At 40.9% G+C, this 27,140-nt stretch overlaps 1 protein-coding gene across 3 annotated transcripts in view; it reads right to left on the reverse strand.

The window, feature by feature from the left end:
- MAP3K20 (mitogen-activated protein kinase kinase kinase 20) overlaps positions 1–27,140 on the reverse strand; it is an 86,181-nt gene that overhangs the window by 9,724 nt on the left and 49,317 nt on the right. For 2 of the 3 annotated variants that reach the window (XM_021398146.1, XM_021398145.1), the window contains 6 exons: positions 21,995–22,130; positions 10,768–10,812; positions 9,781–9,811; positions 9,521–9,660; positions 8,301–8,363; positions 6,822–6,914 (listed from right to left, as the gene is read on the reverse strand). In XM_021398146.1, coding sequence (XP_021253821.1) covers positions 6,822–6,914; positions 8,301–8,363; positions 9,521–9,660; positions 9,781–9,811; positions 10,768–10,812; positions 21,995–22,130 — 508 coding nt within the window. Of the gene's footprint in view, positions 1–6,821; positions 6,915–8,300; positions 8,364–9,520; positions 9,661–9,780; positions 9,812–10,767; positions 10,813–17,323; positions 17,693–21,994; positions 22,131–27,140 lie in introns of those variants that run through there. The other variant, XM_021398147.1, reaches the window with a different exon arrangement.

The raw sequence follows: 27,140 nt of genomic DNA on the forward strand, positions 1-27,140 counted from the left end.
GGCAGAAACATGCTCACCCATCCTTAAAATCCAGCCCTGAAACTTTCTGTCCTCCTCAGGGTCCTCTCCAGGCACACTGCACAGAGACCGAAAGAGAAAATGACAACACTGAACATCCACTCTCTGGTCACTCGAAAGCCTGTGTCTTATTTGGAAAGGTTTTCATTTTGTGTTACAGTTAAGGAGTCAACGGAGTTGGGGGAAGACAGAGAAATAAAAATAGAGAGTGAAGAGAGGCTGGGAGAAAAAAGAGAAAAAACAGAAAAGATAGACAAAAAAAGAAAGAGAGGAAAGGAAGAAAAGGAAGGAAAAAGAATAAAACTCAGTGACTTTAGAATCAAGGTCCTTGGGAAATTTCTAAGAGGCGTGGTTGGCTGCTTTTCTAATGCACTTGTAACCACTCTGCTCTGCCACACAGTAAATAATGCTAGGTTTGTAACGACGAAAAGGGACATATTTCCCTGCTTTCCAATTGATTTTTAGGTTCTTACTTTCAAACGAATAGGAGAGAGATGCTCAACCACATAACCAAAAATGTTGCTAGAAAACCATGAAAATGTAATTTAAATCTTTGATGAATTAGAGGTGGAAGATTTCTTGGACCAAGGCTACATTTAGTACCAGCCTTACTGAGGAAAATAATTTGGAAATGGTTCATTTGAAATGTCTTGTTGATAAATATGTTTACGCTAGGTACTTCAAAGAGATTTCTCTAGACATCTTGCAATTCAAACATCAAAATACCTCTCGGTATTTACCTGTTCAATTTTGATTTAAATAATTTCAGCTTTTTGTTAAAAAAAAAAAAAAAATCTGGTTTCATAACAAGAGGCACAACCAGTACACCTTTGGGTAGAAAACCGAATAACGCTTTGACAAAGCTACTAAATCAGCAGCCTCTGCAACTGATAGCAGAAGCAGAAAAGCAAATCACAAATGTATTTTGAGCCACTTCTCAGCTTCAAAACAGAAAATAAGAACACTTTAAAAATTAAGTCTCCTGCTTAGTGCGGCAATGCTCCTTTAACCCCATGTGTACTAACGCCTTTAAAAAAAGCCAACTGAAAGGGAAATGAAAAAGCTCAGGTACAGGCTTTAAACAACAAACATGTCTCCTGCAACAACCGTTTCAAACTCTCGCTGGGGAGACACCTCCTTTCCCAAGGAGGCCCACGTTCAGGATTCATTTCAAAATCAGCAGTTGCAATAAACTTTTTTTTTACGATTCAAGAAAAAATAGACACGGCATTGTAGCAGGCAACTGGGTGTTAGAAGAAAAGTAAAATGTAACGTGAGATGAAACAAATACGAAAAAAATGTCAGTCATGCTGGTACTAAAAGTAGTAGCATGTTGGTGATTTAGGTCCCCAGAAGCTCCTTTACATTCTTAGCTATTATCTATCTCAGCTGCTGAAACCTGCTGTTTTAAAGGCATTAGAGTAGAACATCTAGTGACAGCACTTGGGTTATTTATCATTATGTATCACCCTGCTACACTATATTTTATTATTCTGGATTTAAAGGAAGATAACACAATTATGGTTAATTTGCTTCTCTTCTTTATATATATAGTGTCATGACCCACCATGGCTTTGTCCCATGAGATATTTTTAACCAAAAAGAAATCCACAAGAAACTCTCCCTAAAAATTCCATTAATAACCTCTTGTAGCGTGTATAGGTTGCAGGGTCTGGAACTAAGAATGTTTTAATCTCTTCAGCAAAACAATGTCTCATAATGATGTACAGGACTATTGCTGCACTGATGAAGAATCATACATAATTCAGCACCTTTCACTTGGCACCACTGTGATATCCTCATTAGCAGTGGCTCACAGTGGCTGTCAGATGGTGTCCATGCGAATGCAGGCATTATATTGTCTTTGAGATGTGCAGCTGCTTCCATGACACTGCCAGTATATAAAAACATGACGCCAGTTTGTTTTATTTAGTGCTAAACCTTCCAGTTTGTAAAAACAAGGCTGACACAGAGCCTGACATGAGGCAGTGAAAATAATTAGCTCTCATTTTCTCAGCCTCCTATTTCCTTCTCCCCGCTGTGTTCTCTTTCCACTAAACCACCACATGTCAGTCGAAATGGGAGGCAATTAGTGGGCTCATTTCAGTCCCCACAACTGTGCTGAAAAGAAAGTATTTATGATGGCACAATGAACAGCTGAAAGATTAAATAACATTTGCCTTTTGAAAAGAAAATGACTTCTAGCTAAATGGGCAATTTTTGATTATTCTCAAACAAGCTTAGAGTAGTTGGTTTTTAAAATACAAGAAAGGAAAATGAGTCATTTTTAGGTGAAAGAATCAAATAAAACTTGACACAGTAATGCAAATAACTGATGTTTTATTGCAAAATATGTAAATGTGTTATACCCTTAACAATGGCTCATGTCTCAGGTCAGGGCAGGCTGTTGCCAGCCGGGCTCCAGCAAGACAAGGTGGCTGTGCCACTGGTTTCTTTCACTCGTTGAGGAAGAGAAAAACACGGGTAGAGGGGAGGCCTTGTGAGAGAGACGGCCTTACAATGCAAAGAAACAAAGCAAGAGATGTGTTGGTGTTACTGCTCAGCCTCCCAGAAAGCCAGAGTCCTCGTGCTCCTGCACCAGGCACAGGCTGTGGCAGGCTGGGGCCCACCCTGGGCAGGCGCACGGCCTACCACTTCTCCAGTGGATAAAGGGAAAGCACGGGCCCTACAGTGAGCACTACGCTGTGAGGGCACTTCCTGCCCAGCAAAGGGGAAACATGATGAAATGGAGCAGAGCAGAGCAGGCGCCATGGCCCCACTGACACAGGGCTGCCCCTGTGCGTGTCCTCCTGCAGAGCCAGGACATGGCCCAGGAAACCCTCTGGGAAGAACGCGCATGCACTGAAGGTCTGGCACTACCACCAAGCCACTGCCTTGGCGGACTGCACTGACAGCAGTTACTCTTGCTGGTTATATTTAAAAATGGCTGTGGTGCTAGTTTACATCTTAAGTGCTGTTTTTTTCCCTTCACAATGTATTTTCCCCTTTACCAACTACTTACTAGAGTCTGAGCAAACCAAACCTATGAGAATGCCACTCTGCTGCATGTGTTAACTCAGCCTTTAGTACTGAGAGCATCATGCTTCGAGCTATAATTAAAGAGAGAGCTTTGAATGATGAGGTTTTGAGGTAAGGCTAGATAACCTCACACTAGAAAGCCAGGCTACTTGCAAGTATCTTGCAAAGGAATGGTCAGATAAAAATAGTGTGATACAACTGAAAAACATAAAATCTGGAATTTCTAACTTGTGACCTAGACCACTGCTTTATTTTTGCTGCATTTGTAATGTGCTGAGTACCTTGGCAAACTAAACATGTTATACCATGTCTGTCTGAACTGGAATTATTTTCAATAGTGCAAAGAAAGGTTTTATCAGCGTCGACATATTGGGAGGCTGGAGAGGAAGAAGAAGTAGAAATGGTCACAACACCCAGTGAAACTGCAGCTCAGTTATAATGAGTATTATAGCACTGTTTTGTCTGGTGTTTCCACATTTTGCCAGCCAACGTTTCTCCACATGAAGAGCTGGTCACAATTTGTCTACAAAGTAGCCTTAATATTATACTCAATTTTGTACTACAGATTTAAATAACAGCATTAAAATATATGCCAGTCTGGATATTTGAGTGTAGAAAATAGTTCACACAGTTAGCAGATGGTTTTGACAAGGCTCTGCTCTTTACCTTGTCAAATGGAGTGAGAGGGTAAAAGATGGCAAAAATGGTGAGCCACCTTCAAGGCTTTGTGTTTGGATGTAGGTCAGACTGTGCCACACTCGACACATTCAAAGGCATGGTGAAATCTGACTTTCTAAGGACCAAAACTAAAGAATGCATCAACAGAAGACAAAAAAGACTGTGAACCATCCTTCTGAAGGGGTTGGATGATTCATCCATGTGGAGTCGACACAGCTCAGACACCTTTCCCTGATTGGGAAATTTTAATGAGCCACCTAGGATGAGAAAACCATTGAAAATTCCCTCTACAATTCTGTGAATCAGCTCAAGCCACAATTGTCAGGGTTTGTTTTTTACCCTCTTTGGTATCCTGGAGTTAATTGGTGTCCCCCCACTTTTTTTAATTTGTGAAATAAAAATTCTTACAAAATGTCTAAAGCTATCACCTTTCAGCTCAGTGGGAACTGTGTACAGAAAGGTCATTAACAGGAAGTAAATGGAAGTAACCACATAACTTGAACTAAAAGAGTTGGAAAAGAAACCTCTAAAAACCAGGTTAGCTTTGCAGCACTCACTCCTGATGCATTCGGAGAGCACAAAGGTCACTGAGCTTTCATCACCTCTAAAGATGCAGCTAAAAAGGGAAGGAAACTGTAACAAAATGACTGCATCTATCAGCTGGTGGAAACCAACATAATCCCACTAGAAGATGCGGTTTAAATTAGATAACAAATCTGAGGATGGCAAGGTCGCGTACTGGGAAGTCAACATTTCATTTAGTGTATAGACAAGACAGAATATTTGGTGTAATAGAGAAAGCTACCATCCTGAAGCATATTCTGCAGGACCCTTGTTAAAAATCACTGTGGCTGTGCCACACTAGTGCTTTAGTTGGGATGGGGAGCATGCTGTTGTCTCACATGTCCCTATCCTGTGCGTTGACAGAGCACCTCCGAGCACATGGGGTGCCATGCTTCCAGGTGTGACTACCCCAGCAGACGTGCTACAACTGCCAGTAGGAGTGCAGCCCAGGGCACCAGGGCAGAACCAGCTGGGGCTGAACCCCCAGCGCCAGCAGTTCCCTGGCACAGCCTGTTCCTGCTGTGCTGTACCAGCTCCTGCGGAGCCTGGCAGTCTCCCCTGATGCGTACAGATCCAGCAGTCCACACGTCACCCAGGGAACACACCGGTAACCTTCATTTGAGCTTACTGCCTCTTTTTCTTCATGGCTGAAACAGGAGAGATGCGTCTTAGGTAGGCAGCCTGTTATCGGGGATGATATGGGCAAAGTTCCTTAGAGAAATTGATTTTTTTGATTTTTAGACTGATGTAGACCAGCTTTTTAGCTATAAAGATGGCAGAAGGCATGTACTGAGTGCTTCTGCTGATCCAGTTTTACAGAAACAGGCACCACTCTTACACGAAAATGGAACAGTAAAGGAAATTGAAACCCTTCAATCCTGGTTTCCACAGTGTCTCCATTTCACAACAAACGTGGGCGATGGCAGCAGTAGTTGCATTAAAGCAGCCTCTAGGGGAGCTAGAAGATTGTATCCAGGGGTTTTCAAAGAAGCAAGCTAGCCAAATTTTGTGTATTGTATGCACCAGAACATGCTTTGCCAGTGTTATGTTTATGCACAACTCACTCAAACTACTTGCTCACAGCAGCTGTCCAGCTAAAGTATCTACGTGTCCTCAAACTCAGCTGGCAAACTGAATTTCCCTGCAACTCTCAAGAGGTCTGTTCACTCCCGTGGCTGCCCACCTCCCTGTGCATTGGCTCATAGCCCACATAGGAAATACAAGTGAGACAAGGTATTGCATAGTCTTTTAGTTCCTTGTGGAGTCGCACATGGCAGGGAAAGTCGTATGCCTACAGAAAAGCAGCTCTACAGCTCATAAGCTACATGCATTCAAGAACACCGAGAAAGTCTAAGTAATTCACACAGCGATAAAGAAAATTTTCATAGGAAAAATGTGCTCAAGATAAAAGAAACAAACAAACAAAAAAGGAGATCTCCAGACAAAAAGTAAAATGCTTTTTTCAAATTGATGAAATGATTTCAGTACGAGTCCAAGTTCCTACTAAGTACAAACCTAAATGCTTTCTCTGCAAGCGCCACTAAGTACTGAAATCAAGAGACTTCAGCAAACAATGTGCCCTGAAAGCAAAGCAGTCAGATAACACAAGATGAAAGTCAGCCACCCACAAGTTTGGGGTGGACACACAATGCAGATCTGCCAAATACAAAAAGAAACAAATCCTGCTGTCGCAACCCCTGACTCCAACTCAGAAATGCTTTGCACACCATTTTCACATAGATAATTAATTCTAAAACCCTTGAACTCAAAGTCCGTGGCAGGCTGGATAAAGAAAATGAAAAGCATGGGATAATCCTCGCTCTCGAGAACAGACAACGTGGTGGAAATGCTTTGCAGGAACATCTGGGGTCATCAACGCTCCCGCTACACAGGGTGTACATAGAGCTACTTGAACCAGCACGGAGCCAGGGTTTGGTGAGGATGTGGCCCTCTGGAAGTCCTGTTACCACCCTGGCACAGAAGTCTTGCCGTCTGCAGTGGGCTGCACTTCCCCAGCACTGTGGGGGAATACAGCCACACTGGGACCTGTTCCCTCCTCCCCAGCCATGCATGTCTCATGCTGTCCATCTCTTCCTGGCTGCAGAGCCAGACACCATCTTTCTGCGGAGGCAGAACTAACGGATGTCCACAGATATCATGCACGTGCTGCTGCCCAACTGTCCCTCACCATCAAACTCCTCTGTCTGAATAGGCTCTTGTGCATAAATGGCTTGTTACTGCACACCCATCGGGATAAAGGGAACAAAGCAAAAGCCCAAATTACAAAAACAACAGTTAGAAAAATTGTTGGTAAGGAAACAAAAGCTTTCATTCAAAGCTTTCTGCAGCACTGTGCTCTCCCATGCCCACTCTCAGGCACTGCCTACCACTGCTGCTACCCTTGACATTAGCTCTGCAGTTTCCAGAACAAGAGGGTTCATTTTTTTTGCACCTAGGAGACACAGGATGCTCTGAGCAGTGACTAAAAAGATAGCCAAGCTGATCCGACACACCCAGATTACCTTTGGACCATTTCCCAGCTTTAAGTGATAGCCAAAAACGAGTTCAAGATTCACTACTTTCTCTATGTTTTCCTCAGCTTCACCCGCAGAGTCCTGCAAAAAGAAAAAAAAAAAAAAAAGGGTAAGAGCTTGTATATACCCCAACCCTCCAGGAGGCAGAAGCAAGGCCTTTTCTGGGAGCAAGGATTTGCCTTTCCTATGTCACAAGCCAGCCACTCAGCTTGTCACCTGCAGCAGAGGGCCATGGCTCTTCTGGGAGATGCTGGCTGGTTCCTGCTCTGCAGTTTCATGACACTGCAGCAGCCACCAGCACTGCAATCACAGCACAGTAGTGACATTCAGGTTTTCATTTTCCCCTTTGGGATTTCCTCCAGATCCTTTATCATCTTCATCGCCCTCTGCTGCACTCTTTCTAGGAGATCCCTGTCTTTTTTGAACTGGATCCTAGAACTGGACACTGTGTACCAGATGTGGCCTCACCAGTACAGAGGGGGAGGATCACCTCCCTCAACCTGCTGGCCATGCTCTTTTTAATGCATACCAGGATACCACTGGCCTTCTTGGCCACAAGGGCACACTGCTGGCTCATGGCCAACCTGCTGTCCACCAGGACCCCCAGGTCCTTCTCTGCAGAGCCCTCTCCAGCAGGGCAGCCCCTAACCTGTACTGATGCATGCGATTATTTCTTTACACTCTACACTTGCTTTTGTTGAACCTCATCAGGTTCCTTTCTGCCCAACTCTCCAGACTGTCCAGCTCCCGCCGAATGTCAGCACAGACTTCTGTCATGTCAGCCACTCCTCCCAGTTTCATATAATCAGCAAACTTGCTGAGGGTGGACTCTATCCCATCATCCAGGTCACTGATGAAGATGTTGAACAAGATCGGACCCAGCACCAACCCCTGGGGAGCACCAGTAGCTACAGGCCTCCAACTAGACACCGTACAACTGATCAAAATCCTTTGAGCTCTCTAGTCAGCCAGTTCTCAACCCACCTTGCCATCCACTCATCTTTCTTCTTAGGGAGATCAGAAAACCAGCAGGTTAGCACTGTGTTGGCCAGACATTACAAATAATTCTCCCTTGCAGCATTAGCAAACCGAGGAATGATGGCCTAATTCCTTAGAGATCTGTCTTTCTTTGGAGGTGAGCAGTCAGTGGGATTCATTCAGAGGAACGGCTCTTAAGAGTGATTTCTGATTAATGAGAGCAAAATCACAACCAGTAGCCTTTTACTTTAAAAGCACTGGTTTCATGACAACATCTGGGATCCTCATTGAAAACAACATCTATTATCATACCACTTGTTCTCATGCAACCTGTTGCTGCTGTTGACCCTCCACATTTGTCAAAAGCAGTGGTGGAGCCCCTGTGTGGCTGCCTCACCCTCCTGCCAACAGCAGAAAGCTGAGACACGGGAGCAGTAAAGTATTTATACCAGCATAAGAAGCATTTCTTATATAAACAATGAGACTTGCCTTAATTAATGGTGGAAAATGAAACAGATTTAGGTAGTCATGGGTCAACTTCTCAATAGCAGTCTATTAAAAAAAAATCAACAAAATCAAATGAGCGTTATTCAGCATCAAATACCACAAATACCATCATGAAAAGCAAAGCATTTCAGCATGCGCTGTGCTTTTCATTGCAGCTACATCAGGGCATGTGACCGCAGTTTAAAATACAGCCCTGCTCTGGAAACTGTCTCGGTAGATCGACCCCATTTCGCATTCAGAATCTGAACTGCTTAATCAGAAAAAAGAAATGTTTGGGGGTTGTTTGGGTTGTTTTTATTTATGCTCAATCAACCCAGGAAGCTGAAGTCTTTCATTTTGGGCATTATTGACTTTATTAAGTTTCAATAATTTTCCCTGTAGGAAATTTAAATTAAAGATATCAGTAATGGAGTGTGCTATGAAAAAATGGCTGCTGAGCAAAGGGGAATAAATCTCTGTGACTTAGAGAGATGAAGCTAAATTTGCAGGACTAGCAATTAGGATAAAAGTATCTCTTTACTAGTAAATTGCAATAGAAAGTCACTGAGACCCAACAGAATCCCAGATGCTGCTTTTAGAGAGATCATTTTCCAAAGCTGACAGCCAGGAAATGTAACTATCTCCTGTGGCTACAGTATTAATACTATTACTGCTGTTGTGATCACGTTTTCCAGACCATAATTTTCTGAATTCATAACAAACATTATATATTCAAAAGACCATGAAACGAAGCATTACAAGCAAAGCAACCTGGCCATCAATCAGCTTAACAGTAGTCTAAGTTGGGAAGTTTAGAGATTTCAGTTCAAGTAACTTTCTCCATACCTGATCCCCTCTTAGCTAAAGAGAAATCTTATGGGACAGCACTCCAAAGATACGCAAAGCTTTCTGCTAGGTAAATGGCTCGGCCCTCTTAGACATATCTCCAGTGGTATTCTTGGTCCTGCCCCCAACAAAACTAGGAAATGTGGAGGAGAATGAAGATCATGGCACATTTTCACACCTCACGGAACATTCAGGGCTCTTTGGGTTTCAGAGCCATATGAACCTGTAACTCTGATTCTTTTTGTACCGAACAAGCTCTCTATTTAGCTTTATAACTTTAAAAAAAAACAATATTTAACACTACTATAAAACTGTAAAATCTCTCTTAGTACTTACACTATAATCTACTCTGATGTTCAACATGTACTATGAGATACCTTTAAATGGATGATGTGTCCTCTGGAAATGATTCCCATGTCCTTTAAATCTTCTTCTTCTAGAAGAAGCAATCGCTTTCCAGTGATATGATGTTCCTTAAACAAGCTAGCATATGCACTCATTTCACCAGAAGCATCGCCTTAAGGTAAGAGAGGTTATTCAGAAATCCGTAAGGCTTTTTGATGAGGGAAGAAAAAGATAAATAAATGTATCTGTATTCATTAATATGAGCATGAAGGTACATATGAACAGCTATTACCTTTTCTAGTAAGTTGCTGCATCCAGAAAAACTGCAAAAAAGAAAAGGAATCAATCTTAAAGTTTGCATAAGCAAAATTTTATATTACAGTTACTTGGAGCTCATAAGTATAATCACACCTTCAGAAAATTAATTTTTGATATATGTATAAACTTTCATTAAAGGACTCCAGATTCTCCATTGTCAGTGATTACTTTTATTTATCTTTTTAAAACCACCCTCTACTTTGCAGGTCCTTTCCTTAGCTAATCATTATGATGAATAATTGAAATGACTGAGGCAAACAGTATAGCAACCTGCCACACGATAAAAGGGCTTTAGTTAAGCCATTAGAAGCAGCCAGAGCTATTCCGGCTTTTGCACTGACTTTACAGCGTGTCTTTCAATAAGCCTTAGCTAAACAACTCCATGCTGCACCATACACAAGGAGAGTGCTAAATGGGACATGAAAATCACTGTGACACAGTGACATACTAGAGACGAGTAATTGGTATTACTGGCTTAGCATTTTAATTGAATAAAAGAGTAAAAAGAAGGCTCAATGCCTTTTTTTTATATGAGATAGCCCACACCCCTTAATAAACCCTTAACTTTCAGTTAATTTCCATCCCAGTAGCATGCAGCAACACAAAACCTTCAAACTGATTTTGAATTCTCCAGGACAAGCCTTGCTTAGACAGGTCTTCTTGTAGAACTTCCACATTTCCTAAATGATTGCTTAGGGCTGCAGTCCTGGCTGCTGAAAACTCACAGCACAAATTATTTTCTGGACATCGAAGAATGTAGCTGTTTTATCAGGGTCACATAAATTCTTAATTTATGTATGGTCATTTCAAAAGCCTTTCTGGGACACAAGTTCCACCAAGAAAATAGCAGGAAAATCTCACCTAGATATTCTGATCCAGCACATATTCCCTCCATACCCACCGCAATTGGCTAGAGAGCTCCAGCAGCACAACACTGGCCATGTTAACACAAGATACTCACCACGTCTTCTTCAGTCCAAGCACAAATATCAAAGGAGGGCAGCAACTGCGTGAGAGATACGAATTGAAAAGAAAACCATCTGACTGCTTTTCTTCCCTCCACCCAAAACTCACTCTGGTGGCCAGTCTTATTTGGTTCTTTTCCTCCAGTGAAGAGGAGGACTTTAGCCTGTGACTCCTATATGGGGCACCAGAGAGCACTTCCCAGACCAACCCTTCGGATTCAAATCAATTGTGGGCTTATTCCAGCTATCTTGCTTCTCGCTTGACACTATTAAAAGGCTTTTGCTTTTGTTATGGATTTGATACCATCTGATTTTTGCAGGAAAAATAATGCTGTGATTATGACACCCTCCAGAATGATGAACATTTTCTGCAGAAGGAAGTAAAACTGCCACTAGACAGCAGCGAAGACAGGATTTGGAGTCAGGCCGCTGTGGCCAGTCTTCCTGTTAGGACAATTCTCCACTGGTTTCTGCCAATGCTCTGTAACTGCTTGCCTGAGGCTCCATGAGCACAGCACTTGCCAGCCCCTCCGGCGTTGCAGCCCACGTGTGGCGTGCTTTGTTGTAGGCTCTTGAAACCATGACGGATGGATGTGAAATTCTGGGATGATTTGAAAAAGCTGACACAGTAGAAGACCTCACTGCAATAATGATTGCTGTTTTACTCACTCAAGCATATGCTACCCAGGCTTCACCTTATTTGTATTCTCCCCCAGAAAGAGAGTTAGTATTAATTTGTACGTATACATTTGGACTGTCAGCATCTCCTGAAGGCTCAATGCCACGATGCACTTGTAAGCTTACTTGATGTATGTAATACTGACCTAAGAGAATAGCAGTTTGGTTATCCACCGGCCTCCAGGCCCTTGTTACCTCCAGTGAGTAAGTTTTGCTGGCTTGTGAGCACCCCAGCCCTCAGGCACAGGCCAGGCCTTCACCCGTCTATGCCCAGCAGAAGCCCACAGCACAGTTTCTGGCCCAACCTGAGCACTTCCTGAGATCTCCAGCACCAACACCAGGCTCTAGTATAATCCACCCAAAACTTCCAGCTGTGCCCATCACAATGTTCACATGAAGCTCCCATTGGTGGATTTGTGACTGCCCAACACTCCTTGACACGTGCTCCGTAACTACAACTTTTGATGTCCACCCTCCACTTTGAGTTTAAGGACTCTTCCTCCTGCTACCACCATCACAGCTTGCTGGGCACAAACCATCCGTGAGATCTGAAAGCACCTCTGTGAGAAGGACCTGGTGGGCCTTCACACCTGCCCTTTTGCCCAGTGCAACCCCAAAATGGACAGAGCCAAAGGCATCAAGGTGAAGTGTCAGATGGGAAAACGTGCTTGCTAGATAAATAGACCTTCCTGACTTTTTGACTGAAAACATGGTGTTGTAAAGACAATCTTCTCAATCTACCTAATGCAAGTCAGCCATATCTTGTGCTAACAGTTACCTACCGCCCCAGCAGGAAGCTGCAGGCAGTAGTGCTGACACAACAACTGAGCACAAGGAAGGGTACACGGGCACCACAAAGATCCTTGTGAAGGCAGCAGGTCGTGCCTTTTGTGAGTACTTATTGTCAAAAGGGCTGGTGCTGTGTGAGGAGCTTGTAGAATAATTGGTACGATTAAACCATTCACTGCAGAAGTCCAATATTGCATTTTTGATTGTATAGTAGGTGTTTTCAGGCTTTCCCACGTTTAAATATATCCAGAGACAGAGTATATTCCATATTATTTCAAAATTAAAAAAAATAAAAATGGAAAGAAAAGAAAAGATGGGCGGAGTAAAGTAGAAATGTTACACAGTGAGTAACATAAAAATGACTTGAACCACCAGACAGTAAGGAACCTCTTCAAACATCAGCATTTTACACAGGGACACAGATGCATAAAATTTACTGTCAAAATGTTTATTGCAAAATAGAATTTTGGAACAAAGAGAAGCAAAGGAAAAAGTTCACATCAATAAAAAGTTTATGACACCAATTGAGGAAATTGAATACATTGCATGGTATCTTTTTGGTTGTTTGCTTTGTTTTTACACTGGAAAATCAAATCCACAGCGTGAATAGAACAAGACATCATATGTCAAGTGCAATAAAGAGAGTAACTGACGCTGCAAGGTTTTACCACACAGAAGTGTAACATTGCATGTTCCACACAAATTATATATTCAGTTTACAACACAAGAGTTTTGGCACAGGCACTGCGCTCATCGTTGTTTTCTCAGAAGGGAGAATGAATTTCTGTTTTTAAACTCTGAAAATATTTTCTATTCGAATTTCATCTGTTCACACTTGAAGTGTAAGTGGCATCAATTTCTGTAATTCAGTACAAAACTTTTTCAGTAGTGCAGAAGCAAGAAATGCAGTGGACTATATCTGACTTTCAAAGGCATATGGATATTTAGCACACAATATAAAATGTTTAAAGAAGGTTGTTGGTTCTACATTCTCCAAATTAAATCTTCACACATCAGAAATTTCTGTGCAGATTTTACAGTGTACACCAAGTTGAAGTCTGGGGAAAAAGGGAAAAGATTCTCCTCCAGATTCCTACTAGTGCATTTTAAGGGCTGTGAAAATTACTAAAAAAACTAGCTTTTTACCTGAACATTCTACATTGGACTGTAGTCAAAACCTCTGTCAAGTTAGATGTCTTATTAAAAACCTGTAAAAGCTGCCTGATTACAGAAAAAGGAACTACAGTACTAAAGACACAGTGACACTGTTGGATACTGAACAGCTGTATGCACACTACAGATTTACTACTACTGCTGAGAGCAATATGACTCGTTACTGCAACAAATATTTAATTCTTAATAACTGTTTCAACATCTAGAAGGAGAGGGCAATCAACAACAGATAAACACTCAAACAGCTCAAACGATAAAGAAATGACAAGTCAAACATGACTGTGAGACAAGGAGCTACTCCAGACCTCACCTCCCAAAAGCCTTCACAGCTAGAGGGGACAAACTCCAGGCCAGGCCTCCAGCAAGCTGGGGATGCACCACACCTACACTCTGTACCTTAGACTCCAAGGAATTAGTGGTGTGATGGTCACAGAAACGACCAAATTAAGAGTTTTACACCATTAATTCCTCCCCTGTTTTTTCCCCCAGTGCTGAAGGAAAAGAAACAAGAGTTGGGAGTAAGGACATCCTGTCTTGGTCCCAGCTCACACTGTATCTTTAAGCGAGCCAAAAGACAATCCTCACCATTCTTCTCTTGAGCCACCCTTGTAAATGTGCACAGAACAACAGCCTGGTGAAAATGAGAAGCTGAGGCCCAGTTCTTGCATTTCCCCCCTGTCAAGTACAGCAACACTATTCTGCTGCAGATACCTGTAGGACTTTAGGGAAGGCAGAGAAATCTGGGATCCCAAAAGGCCTGATGGAGATGAGTGTGCTTAGAGGCGTATGAAGTATGGGAAGGCTTCAGGTGGTTTTGCTCACAGCCCAGTGTAGCCAGAGAAACACTTCTGGGGTTTGGTTAAAGCTTTCCTAAGCTAGCACAGCAAGTGGCTGTGGACTGCTGCGGTGCTGATATGGGTAGAAAACAGGCCAGATTGCATTGCAGAGCAAAACCAAGTCTGGAAGACGAAATATTATGACCTCCTCCAAACAACACACCTGCCCACCAGAGATGCTTCCAAAATCTTTAGCCAGCTAGGAGTTCGTCAGAGGCAGAAACAACACAGCTGATTCTCACGTACAATTTTTGGCTTGTAAACTGCAGACAACTGTTATTAAAGCCATCACAGAAAGTAAAAATTCAATCAGTATCATTTTTTTCTTATAAGCAAAGCCAATATACTAACACTTGCCATGACAGAACTGCACCAGCAGAGCCTGTCACATGTTATCTGTCATATCTTAGCCTTATCTTTCCTAACAATTCAGACATCTTTGCTACTTTAAGTACAAAGCAAGTTGATTTAATAGAGTTTAAATTTTTCCTTAATACAGCTTAACTTGCTTTGAGAAGCAAAGTGTGGAGAAGGTGAAGAATAATATCTTTTTTTTTTTTCTCCGCAAAAGAACTGGAACAAAATAAATAGCAGAAAGTCCGGCGAGCATGTTACCAAATTCTGATAATATTCTGATGAAGTAAGGTACATGCATGGGTAGTAAGTATAAAAATTTGGACAGAGACCCAAATTTGGGGATTTTGTAACTAAGAATTCCTGTAGTGTACTACTCAAGGACTATTTTTAATTCTGTAAAGACTAAGGAGTGAATTTAAAAATTCAATTAAAACCTATACAAATATAAATATGCATAAAGTGCTTTGAGACTGTCAGATCCTAAAGAAGTGCAAAACATCAGTGCTAGGGACAGGTATTTTTTTGAACACTAGTTGTACTGAAGCAAATTTTGTTTTCAGTTAAAGCTGTACAACACTACACTGCATAGGTGGTACAATAATCTATGCACAACAACACACATCTTAAGTGCACATATTAGATCAAATTTTCCTGTGTGCAATGCGGCAGTTAAAAAATAATATAATTGCTGTGGGTGTTAGCAGACATAAACTTATAGAAAGAGTGCAAATCTGCACTGGAAATAGCCTATTTGTTCTTATTTCCAGTTTATTCTTTGGCTTTCAATATCTCTTCTCTCTAAAGTCACATTGCTATGATGGACCTAAAATGCCATCCCTACCTGTGCCTAAGGAGCATGTTGCCTCCAGGATACAAAGTAAGCTTATTATGTCATTTATATTACAATTCTGACATGAAAAGGTTTTCTGATGCATGAGGGTTAACTTCAAGCCAACAGGTCTGCAGCTGTTAGGAAGAAGGGGAATAAGGAATGACATCCTACTGAAAGGAAGCATTTTGGAGGGTCTAGCCTGGTGAAAACTGAGTGGAGCACGCTAGCTTTGGCCAAAGCACTCACTGCCTCGCAGGCTACCAGACCAGTGCTGGTGTTTCAGAATAAAACAATTCTCCCTCACATTGTGAAGAGGTGTCCACTCATCACTCTGGGAAAACTCCTTCAAAGAACTTTCTCTTTTGTTGCCTGGACATGTAATGATTTCAGGCCTGCTGTTAGCTAATGTACCAATTTTTCTCTAAGCTACCTACAAAAATACTGACCATAATACATAGGTTAGAACTGTCTAACAGACAAGCCTATAATTAAAGAAGCCACTCAAAAACAGAAGTTTTCATAAAAGAAACCCCTCCAGTAAAAGAGAATGGAATTTTGACAACTTATTCCCACTATAGCTGAACTAGACAGTAACATTTTTCTTTTGAAATGCTGTCCTTCTTCCTTGGGCAAATATTTTACATCAGCTTCCTTTCTAACCTGCATTTGTGTTTGTGCTGGTTTCCCTCCCTCCTCCTGCATTACTGCTAAAGGGGTCATCAGGAGAAACCTACTCACTGCTCTCAACACAAGTGCCTGGCAGGCAATTATTGCAGCAGATTGTTACATGCTGAGTTTTATGGTAAGTCATAACAGTAGTGGCAATGCTTTAAAAGTGATTTAGCTGCAAAAAAACAGATACTCAGAGACTTATAAATATTCCTCGTATTAATGCCACCACTGTGAATTTCACATAAGCCACAGAAGTAGTGTCCAAGCTGAAATGTCATTGTGACTTCTCCTTGTCCTTTTGTAAGGACAGCACTCATGCCTTAAGAAATACAACAGAATCAAAATTTGCTAACACCCATTTTTACTCTCAGGTACCAGAGTAAGTCCATCAAAGTTAATGAGGCTTCCTAGATTTACATCAACATAACTGAAAATTAGCTTCTAGATCACAATATCCGATAATAGATGCAAAAGTCTGATTGCAATTCACTTTGCTAGAGTGAATTATATACACATGCACACACACGCAAGGGGAAACGCATTTATACAAATCATCTACTAATAGGGATTATCTGGATTCTGCTGCTATTCAGTTTTTAAACTGTATATTTAGCTAACCCTTTTATTTCTCTCAGCTAAGCTTCTCTTTTCCCAGAAACGTATTTGTGACTCCCCATAACCTCACCTTGTAAAAAGCTTTAAATTAGAAACACAGCAAATCCCTTCACTGCAACAGTAAGAAAGATTGGATTGCAGAGAACAGCAGATCTGGAAGCACAAGTATATTCATATGATTGACAATTAAAGGGGTGAAGATAGTGACCAAAAAAAAAAAAAAAACCACAAAAGAAAAATTTGCAGTACATTAATTGCATTAAAGGCATTGAAGTTTCCCCCAGTGTTTTCAGTTCTTAAGTTTATCAAGCCATAGTTTCTGTAATCAGGCATCAAGAATTACAGACATAATCATGGTTCTTAATAGTAATCTCAATTACTTCGGAAACTTTAGTACCAAATTTCATCAAAGCAGAAATAAGTCAATGCAATCTAAACAAGAACAATGTCTTTCTACACACAAACATGCTCAGCCTGGAAAGTGTCTCACTTTTTTTCTTTTACAGGATTTGAACAGACCAAACTGACAGGATTCTTGTTCTTAAACTTTATTGTTTTGCTTTGCTAAAACCGATTTCAGATTTAATTCTGTAACTGATTTCATTCGCTGCTATCATCTGTGTCATCAAAATCATCATCATCATCATCGTCATCTGACCAGTCGAATTCACTGAAACCCAAAGCCATGTTGATTTTCTTTCCTTTTCTCATAGAGGTGGTTTTAGAAGAATTCTTTTTGGCTTGCATGTTTATCTGCATTCCAGAACGCAGGACAGATCCTGCTTGGTTCAGAGAGAAGATATCCCCAAAGCCCGTCATCATCAAGGCCTTCAGACTTTGGTTCATGCCAGCTACCTCCCCGTTACTTGTTGCTGTGATCTGACATGACATCTCTGCACTCTTTGACTCCTCTGTTTTAGATTCAAAGTAAGACTCCTCAGACATTCTTGCAGCAAGAGGTAAGAGAAACTATTCAAAGGAGGAAAGGACAGAGCAAAAGTGAAAGTTAGAACCAATTTAAAAATCAAGGAAAAAGACACCACCAGATTAGTTGGCAATAAACATTAAGCATAATGATTAGTGAATCTAAACACGGAGATCAAGAATTCATTAAAACAGCTTAATTCGGTGCTCACTGTTCTAAAAAGGAAGTGCAAAATCATGGAATCACATGGCAAGAACCACAGGTAGCAGAGCTTTCATGATAAAAGGAGGTTCAAACTCTTCAATCCTTAATTTTACACAGCATAAAACAGATTATGATGCTTTCTAGCCAGGTCAACTGGCTCCTAGGTCACAACATAAGTCTGAGTGAGTTGCTTAATCGAACCTTTCAGGATTGAAGAATGAATCATGTTAAGATTAGAGAACCCAAACAAGCTCCTGAAGTTTGGTGCAAAAGAAGCAGCCCTCTAAATATTAGAAACAACAGCAGCAGTATTATTTGTGCAAAGACCCTTTTTGAGCATATACTCAAAAGAAGAAAGGGTCACCCCACTACGGCCACAGACAGAAACAAGCCTCTCACCAATTCAAAGGAGACAGGAACTGTGCTGAGGCTGTGCCAGCGCATTGCTTCTGGAAGCTGTTCCAGGGAGGAGCAGGCATGGGAAGAGGGGGCTGCTTGGTCAGACTCTTCACATTGGTTGGCTTTTTTATCTTTTCAGTAGTACAAACATCTAAATATCTCCCATTTGGTTGCACATGGTATTAAATCTCTACTGATTAAATCTTCAACTACAGAAAATTGTACTTTCCTGTGTCAGTCTGCTATTACAGTTTTTTCTAAATCGAAACATGCCCTTTCCAGCTAAATAACAATTAATGCCTCCCTCAGAGCATCCCAGCAAGTAACTTCAGTGACATGCCTGCCTATTCTTCACAGGGAGTAAAAACTCAGGTGTATGGACCCATAATAAGCTACCAACTAAAGCAAAAGCAAAGGAGCAGGATGTGAACAACTGAAATGGCCTTTCTCTTCATAGCTGTCTCAAAAATGACCTGCCCCAAATTCATGTTTTTCCACATCTTTCTAAACCTAATCAGAAAACTGACTGAAGTGTTGACAACGGTTGATTGCAACAGGTTATGCGGGGATTATGGTGGTGCAATGGTCTGTCACACAGGAGGCTTCATGGCCAGACCACTCAAAGAACACCCATTTCTTTTCAGAACCACTTTCATTAGCTAACTGTCTATCATTAAAAAAGGAGAATACCTGTCTTCTGTTTCTTTTGCGTTTTTCCTGCTTACACAGGCTTTCCATTTGCACTGTGGTGACAAAAGTTAGTGGTCGTTGTTTAAGAAATGAAAGTAAAATTAACAAGTTGGAAAGATGGGGAGCACTTAACACTCCTCTTGTGTCCTGTGGCTGTCTATGTGATCCCCAGCTAAGCCTCCATATACCTGGTTGTACAGGAAAATATCATCACCAGAACACTACTTAAATCAAGAACACCGATAGCTCCAAGAGAAGGAGAAAATAATTAGCTCCTACTAATATAGAGGAAAAACAAGAAATAGCCACAGAAACAAGATGCCCAGCACACTGATTTATTGCTAGGTAGTTCTTTAATCAGCTATGAGAGTTTCAATCACTTAAGAACCATGGAAATGCATCCCCTGACACATGGGAAGAACTCTCTATAAAAATCAACAAAGTTGCAAAACAGCTTTCCTCTAAAACATATTGCTGGGTCATTGTTGGTGCAATGTTTAGCAATTGGTTACGCTGGTAGTAGGCCACAGCTGTGGTACATCTCGTGAGTTATAAAAACCTAACTTCCTCCACGTTTTGCTACCTCTTGTCAATTGGAATGCTTAGAAGTTCTTTGTGACAAGACCTGCATTTGGTGTCACATTACATGTGGTGACCATCATGAAGGCCTTGTATAGATTGCTGGGATCCCCAGTCTCCATACAAGTCACTGTTCTTAAATGATGACCTGCAGGTGTATGGCACTACAGGTCAATCTTTAGATTTCATGTCTTTCTTGTTGTCCTCCTCTAGATGAGATTCAGCTTAACTACATGCCCCTCCCTTGTTGAGCCAGGTCGTCTTTCACAAGAAGTCTCACATTTCACTACAGCTGTGGACATATTTTATTCCTGCAAAAGGCTCCATATTCCCTTGCGCAGTATGCTCTGCACAAAGGAAATTTGCTGGGATAAGACTTGGAGGTGTCTGTTATATAAATCGCAGCAGAAACAGGGGCAAAATGAGAGCAGGGAGAAACTTCTGTTGCAGAAGTGTCTGAAAGGCTTGGCCTCATCCTTCTCTCATGCTGATGTGTGTAAAGATATGTTTTACTCTATGGAGTAGGAGCGGCCTGCTACTCAGAGCTACCTACCATGTGGGATTCCAGGATAAAGCTTCTACCAACTCTGGCAGAGTCAGCTTCCCTGTTTCCCTTTCTCTTGGTTTGAGTTTCTCCTCCCGCACACCACTTTAAAAATGTCTGCCGGCCTCCTGTCTTTGCTGCAGAGCAAAACGAAGAACTCACTGCAGAGTGCACAGCAGGGACAACAGTACCATCTGAGACACAACAGGGCCTAGAGCCAGCTAAAAACCAAGCGTAAGCCTAGTGGGCACTCTAAGCTGTGTTATTAGCTCCAGGTTGCCATGTCTTTACTACCGTTCTTACAGCCAACGTAGCTTAAAATCAAGCAGTGCATCTCCCTGTTGCAATCATATGGTTTGGCATTGCTAAGCAGACATACCCTGAACTGAGGGACGGAGGGAGACACCTGACTCCAAGGATTACAACTTGCAGAGAGAATGCCCAGGGATGTTTTCCAAATGATATATAGCTATGAATTTAAGAGAGAGTTGAAATTCTACAAGGCATGGGTTACAAATACATTTGCTATGAAGAAACCAATCCTACTAGAACAAGCCAATATTTGCCAATATGTAATTTTTTTTTTTCCAATAAAAGGACGTTTTTCCTTTTTCTTTTTTAAAGCTGTTCCATGCAACAGTTCACTAGAGATCTATGGAAAAAACCCAAACAAATCTCTGTTTTTCTGTTAGAAGAAATTGCACTTAAATGCAATAGGAGAGTTGGGTTAATATTATGCAGAAAAGATAGTTCATGCTCAGCACAACGGGCCATAGCACAATGCTTTATTCTTTCAGCAATGCCAGCTACGAGTGAAAAGTAGAAGTCATAAGCAGGTACAGCATAAAAAAACCTAGGGCCTTGCTTGCAAGATTTGTTCACTAAGGCTGTGTTTCATGCTGTGAGCAAGATAGACGATGGTCCACAGCTCAGTTACTAGACGTTTACAAGCATTAAAGCAGACATAGGGATATCTACTAAGAACACATAGTATCTGCACATATGAAAACACTCAATCTTCATTGTTTCTTTACATGGTCACAGCTGGAACACGAATACAACTTCATTCAAATAACAGGAATAAGCTCTGCCTTAAACACAAGTTGTATGTAAATGGCTATAACCAGGATCAATGATGTAAGCAAGATAAAATTGTGCATAAGCCTATCATGTGCTATTGCAAACTCAATTTCATACCTGTTTTGGCTAATACTTTAAAAACAAGTGGGTCGATGGCAGTATTTTTCTTAACAGCAATTCCGTCACAGTATGCTTATTGAAGCACTAACCCTGTCATCTTCCTTCTGCCAATCAGTCACTGAGGATATCATACTCCATTAAGAAATTCAAGATAATACAAAGGATTTTTTTTGTTCAATTTATTAATAGAAATGTGGAGGTCCCAACAGCTAACAACCAGCTAGTATGAGCATGTTAACTCTACCTATGTACACAGTCCCACGTTAACACTTCAAAATTTCGACCTTCTTCCATGTCATGGAAATTTGCTTCCCGTAGCAAAAGAATATTTAAAAAAATACATAGGTTTCTCAAGCTTTCTTCTGCAATAAACAAATGAATCTTACTTTTAAGACCAAATGCTGTGTCCATTTAAAGTCAACAACTGTCTAGTTGAAAATGACTTTACTGAATGCAATCAAATTTTAAAGCTGAGAACTGTAATTAAATCAATGGGAAACTACTCAAGAGCCCATGGCACAAAATGAACTATAGGCAGTATCTGATATCTAATGTATTACATGAATTTTTTAAAAATAATTTAGTTACTTGCAGTGACGTTACAAAATAGACCCAACACAACACAAAGAAAACTGGAGCACTAGTTCCTTGGTGTATCGCTAGATTTACATAGACAAAGCTCCAAATGCTTTCTGAAGTAAAATGAAAGGATGAATTATTGTCTACTTACAGGAGTATTGGACTGTTCAGTTAACTTCTGCTCCCACATCTTCAAACGTCGCTCCCGTTCCTTTAGTTCCTGCTCTTTAAAGCTCAGATCACGCTCCAGTTTCTTTAGTCTCTCTAAGGTTGCCTCAATTTCACATCTGCACGGAGACAATTTGTTACGTCTTGTCTTTTCTTGACAGATATAAATTGTTCATAATTCCCACTTGAATGTTAATTAAATGTGAAAGGCTGAAAAGTACAATACTAACTCAAGCAGTTCATTTAATTACGAAATGCAAAGCCTTTCAGAGCTTTAAGAACAACTGGCAATGTTTATACTTCAGAATAACCATAATACCTCCAACTGAAGAAAAACAAAATTTTAAAAAGAGTAGGAATGTCATGTTATAATAAAATTCTAAAAACTAAAATGCCATTTTTCCACCTGAAAATCAGGAAATACATTATCCATAAAGTAACTATATTAAGTAATAATAATGGGACATTCATTAGCAATACAATGCGAGTAGTCTAGAGAAGCTCATTTGCCTAGGTTTATAACATGGCCATAAATTTTACTTGAACTTGTGTTCATCATACAGAGACACAATATTTCAGTATTTTTGCTGCTAACCTTCCTGTTTCTCTAGGTCAAGATAAGAGCACGTACATACAAGCAAGAATATAAAGCATATGATCCAGCCCTTCAAATGGTTACCGTCTTCTCAAGTTAGGAACAGTTAATTAAAGAATTTGGTTTATATTTTTTCTGCTTTTCACCATACAAGCACAGGTGAGAAAAACAAGAAAGATAGGAAGCAAAGGAGCTCTAAGGAGCTTAGATACGGTCTCTGTTGGGTTGCATTGCATATATTTTATCCCTTAAACAAGTGGTTTCCTTTGACGTGCTTTCTGACAGCATCTTTTAAGTGTGCATGTATATTAGAATATACAGAAAAATAATTTCATCAGTAGATGCAGCTACATTTTTTTGTTTGTTGGATAACCAAAGAAAAATGTTCAATTTGTTATCAGATGTTGCATTTGTATAGAAGTTATTTAGCAAACAGTTACTTCAGTTACTCCCCATTCACATTGTGAGAACAGTCCATCACAGTGTTATGGTTTTGCTCCTAAAAAAGAGAGCAAGCTTCTGATGAGAAAGATTCTGAAGAGGGCTCTTAAGATAGCTAGTGAGACTTGGCAATCCCAAATACTTCTGCTCAAACTTTCACAATATTTTCCTCTGTAAACATACTGCAGAAAATCTGTTCCTTCTGATATTTACAAAAAGAAAATAGAAGGTCTAGCACAACGGTAGCTGTGATTTCTGTTCGGTAAAAATAAAGCGTTTTTTTCCCTGTCCTAGTACAGAGCAATTAAGCTCTTTTCCACTATCAACCTAAAGAAGTTCAGGCTCTTAATGTAGGAAAGTACATACCCAAATAGCCTACTTAAGTAAATGAGAGAATATAAATACCCTAAATTTTTATATGCTCTACTTTATTAAGAAATCTCTGTCAGAGAGTAACGCTTGCAGAAGTGCAGTGAAAAGACGCAGAGTGGGAATTACTAGCAAACTACTGCAAACTCTACCACCACGCTTAATTCCACCGCAAAAATCAGCCGCCTGGGGCAAGGGCATTTATCCCACTTAAATCATGCTGAGTGAGCTGCTCAGTGTGGTGGTCAGAACAAACGTCCCTCACATTATGCTTCAGATTTCAAGAAAAATTCTCTCTTTTTTAGGCATGTAAAGGTCAGGGCTGATCTCTGTGATGGGTGGAAAGTAGTCATATATCCTAATGGACAGCAAAATCAACATTTGTTTTTAAAATACCTAGAAAATACTGAAAGTAATGCTCCAGATGGATCTTCTGATACATAAATTTGGCAGAATTCTGACTAGATCTTGTGATTCTCTAAAGGAATGAAATTGAAAAGCACTGCACAGAGGGTCAGAAAGCAATTCCTTTCCCAGCATTCATTTCCTCATCATAAACCCTTCCTGGTCAGTGCAACATGTACGCCTCGGTCTACTGCAGGAACTACAGAGCAATTTGAGGACGGCTGCACACTACTTTTCTTAGGTCTCCCAACATCACTGCTACATACATGCAAGTCTGTAATTTCTTACATATGTAAATTAAGGCTCTCTCTTAGAAAAGATTCTGCACGAGCAATGTCTTGGTAACAATAGCTTTCTATATGTCAAAAGTCTATTTTGTGCTGTAATTACCTCTCTTCATTAGCTAAAAATTTCTCTTATAATAAAAGGTCAGTCTGCAAAAACAGTTGCATTCTGGAAAATAATTCCAGTGTATTATAAAACTGTGTAATTAAAAGAGAAAGCTACCGTACATTGCCCAGTTAATGAGTCTTCCTTCATAAATGAAGCAGCTTGAAACATTATACATTGTAGGGAGCGTGTGTGTGTTTGCTTCTGCGGTTTCAGCTTGCTTGCTTTCTAGAATAATCTCATTCTGTGACACTGAAGAATGTGTATGCTGTTACTAGAAATTATAATGATAAACAGCCACAGATTAAAAACAATGAGCAGTATTTGTTTATATGTCTTGAATTGTTACTGATACACTAATATAAGTACCACTAATAGACTGCTTTTAATCATTAGAACAGCACTTGCAGGGAGAGGATGCAAGCTCGAGAAACGCAGTTAGTACACACGGCTAAATGCAGACAAATGGGATCTCTCACTGAATTGGAACATCATTACTTCAACAGCAGTTTTTTCCTACCACAATAAAAGTGACTTGAGAAAGAGCTCCGAAGATAGAACAGAACATGAACTTAAACATAAGGCAGATACGTGCAACTTAGTCATAGGACAGTGCCCTTACCTGATTAATAATAAAAATGGGAGGTGTAGAACAGTTAGGAAATAAAATAATTTAAGGAAATTATAGAACAGGGAGATTAAAACAGATTATTAATATGAACATGAATACCATTACATTTTACCAGTTAGACCACGTTAAAGAAAAGATAAATTACATTTTGACCTTTCACCTGTGCCAGTTGTGTATGGATTCAGCACATTCTGCTTTCATGTCAGCTGGTCACAGAACACATTACAGAGTTGGAAAAAACGTGACCAAACTTATCCCAGCTTTGATTCGCTTTGGTACGTGCAACATCACTATGAAAGTGCAGTATCTGGATCACTAATTTGGAGGCTAAGCCAACCTTTACTTTTCCCAGCTCCATCCTTCTCCAGTGCTCTGAAGGCCAGGCTTTATTAAAAGTTCCTATTTTTTGGTAACACATCAAATTCCTTCCCTACTGTTGTTTCTTAGCAAATGATGATGGAATAGCAAATAAATAAATAAATAAACCCATGAGTAAAAGCAGAGATTTTTCAATGCAGAAGTTAAAGCACATTAAACTTTTGCACAACTCCTCTCAGAAATGGTCTGTTTTAGATTATCCCTTGGGATCACTTTATGCATACAAGCCTTTAATCTGTTTTAACTTGTATATTTTTTTGCATACTTTCTATTAATTTGGCTTAACCTTCCTGAGTGTCTCCATGTTGACATGACTTCTGCCTCGTTTACTAGAATTCACATACAAGAGAACCCTTCTTATCCCAGCATCTGAATGAGTCCCCACGCAACTTGTGCACTTTTTGCAGTTGTGTTTTCATTTCAGCTTTCAGAAGTCATCTTTGCTTTCAGGCAAATCATGCCCAGTCCCGAATTCATCTTTTCTCTCTCATATCTCCTTGTCTCCATGATATTTGTTCTTTCAGAAATGCGCCAAGTTTACCATTAACATAACTCTCCATGGTAAAGAAATTTTGCACAGAAGAAAGCTTTTTGCTCCTACATTGCTTTCCATTAAGACCTTGTCAGCCATTCCTTACGCAGCAGCATAGGTGCATCAAAAGAACTTTTTTGGTGAAGAGTACTTGGTCACACTCCAAAAAATGAATCAACGTCATAATACCAAATGTCAACTAGAACATCTTTTATTCTGCTATATTGGTAAGATCTAAGCAAACACTTGTTTTTGCTAAAGGATTTCAAGTACTTGTTAATCATTAAAATGAGGTTTTATTTCCACAAACCCATTTTGGCAAATTTTACTGGCTACTTCTGTGAGATCAAGAGCTTCCTTAGTTTAGATAGTAAGCCTTGAAATACAGAAATGGGGGGAGCACAGTGACATACTGCAAAAGCCGTGCCACAGGCGGAACTATTTAGAAGCACACCGAGGCAGCGGGCCGGGCCGGCAGGTCGGGGCCTTGCCGGGGCCGGGGCCGGGGCCGGGGCCGGGCAGGCAGCGGGCCGCAAGCACAGGGCGGGCGGCCGCCAGCAGGTGTCGCGCTCCCGCCGCCGGTGCCGAGAGTGCGGAGGCCGCCGCGGCGCGCTGCTGAGTCAGGGCAGGAGCCGTGCCGGCTATTTATACCGCTGCCGTGTGACCGGGGAAGCGTCCCGGCTCCCAGTCACTTTTTCCACTCCTTCCAAGTAAAAGCACACCTCTCGATTTTGCTGGGAAGTCCGCGAAGGGGGTATGGCATTCGGGTGTTGCTGCAAGGCCCGTTTCCGTACTCCTATCCCCGTGCTCTGCGGGCTCCTCCTGCGGCCGCAGTGCGGGCAGGGCACCTTTAATAGCTCTGCTCCCCGCTCACCTGGAGGGGGGCCAAGCTGCTTAATATAGACCGGAGTGCAATCATCTGGTAAAAGTCTTCTGCCTGCGCAGATCTGTTTTCAATTTGCTTTTCCAAACACAGGATGTACTGTGAGGCTGCAGGCTTTCCAACCGACAAATGTGCTCTGCAGACATTTTTTGAAGTTTGGCACATCAGTAAAATAAGCTGACACTTCTACTGTAAAAATGGGGCTTGTAATCTCGTTTTCTTAAATCTCATCTCCACTTATAATCACGCTTGAATAGAAATTATGATCAGCAATAGGTAATTCCCATATTCCTGCAATTGCACTTCGCAAAAGCAGGGCTAGCCTGGATGCAGGGGTACAAAGTAAATGCAAGGGAAAGAATGCACAAAAATGACAAAACACAAGTGAAGACAAATAAAGGCTTGATTTGAAAGACTATCCCTTTGTGTTCTGATTTTCTAAAAAAAGCACATGCTGCCTATATGCTTCCTGTCAAAACTGCACCAAACAGTACATACACCTGAG

The sequence above is a fragment of the Numida meleagris genome, chromosome 5, assembly GCF_002078875.1.
Source record: "Numida meleagris isolate 19003 breed g44 Domestic line chromosome 5, NumMel1.0, whole genome shotgun sequence".
Taxonomy (NCBI): Eukaryota; Metazoa; Chordata; class Aves; order Galliformes; family Numididae; genus Numida; species Numida meleagris.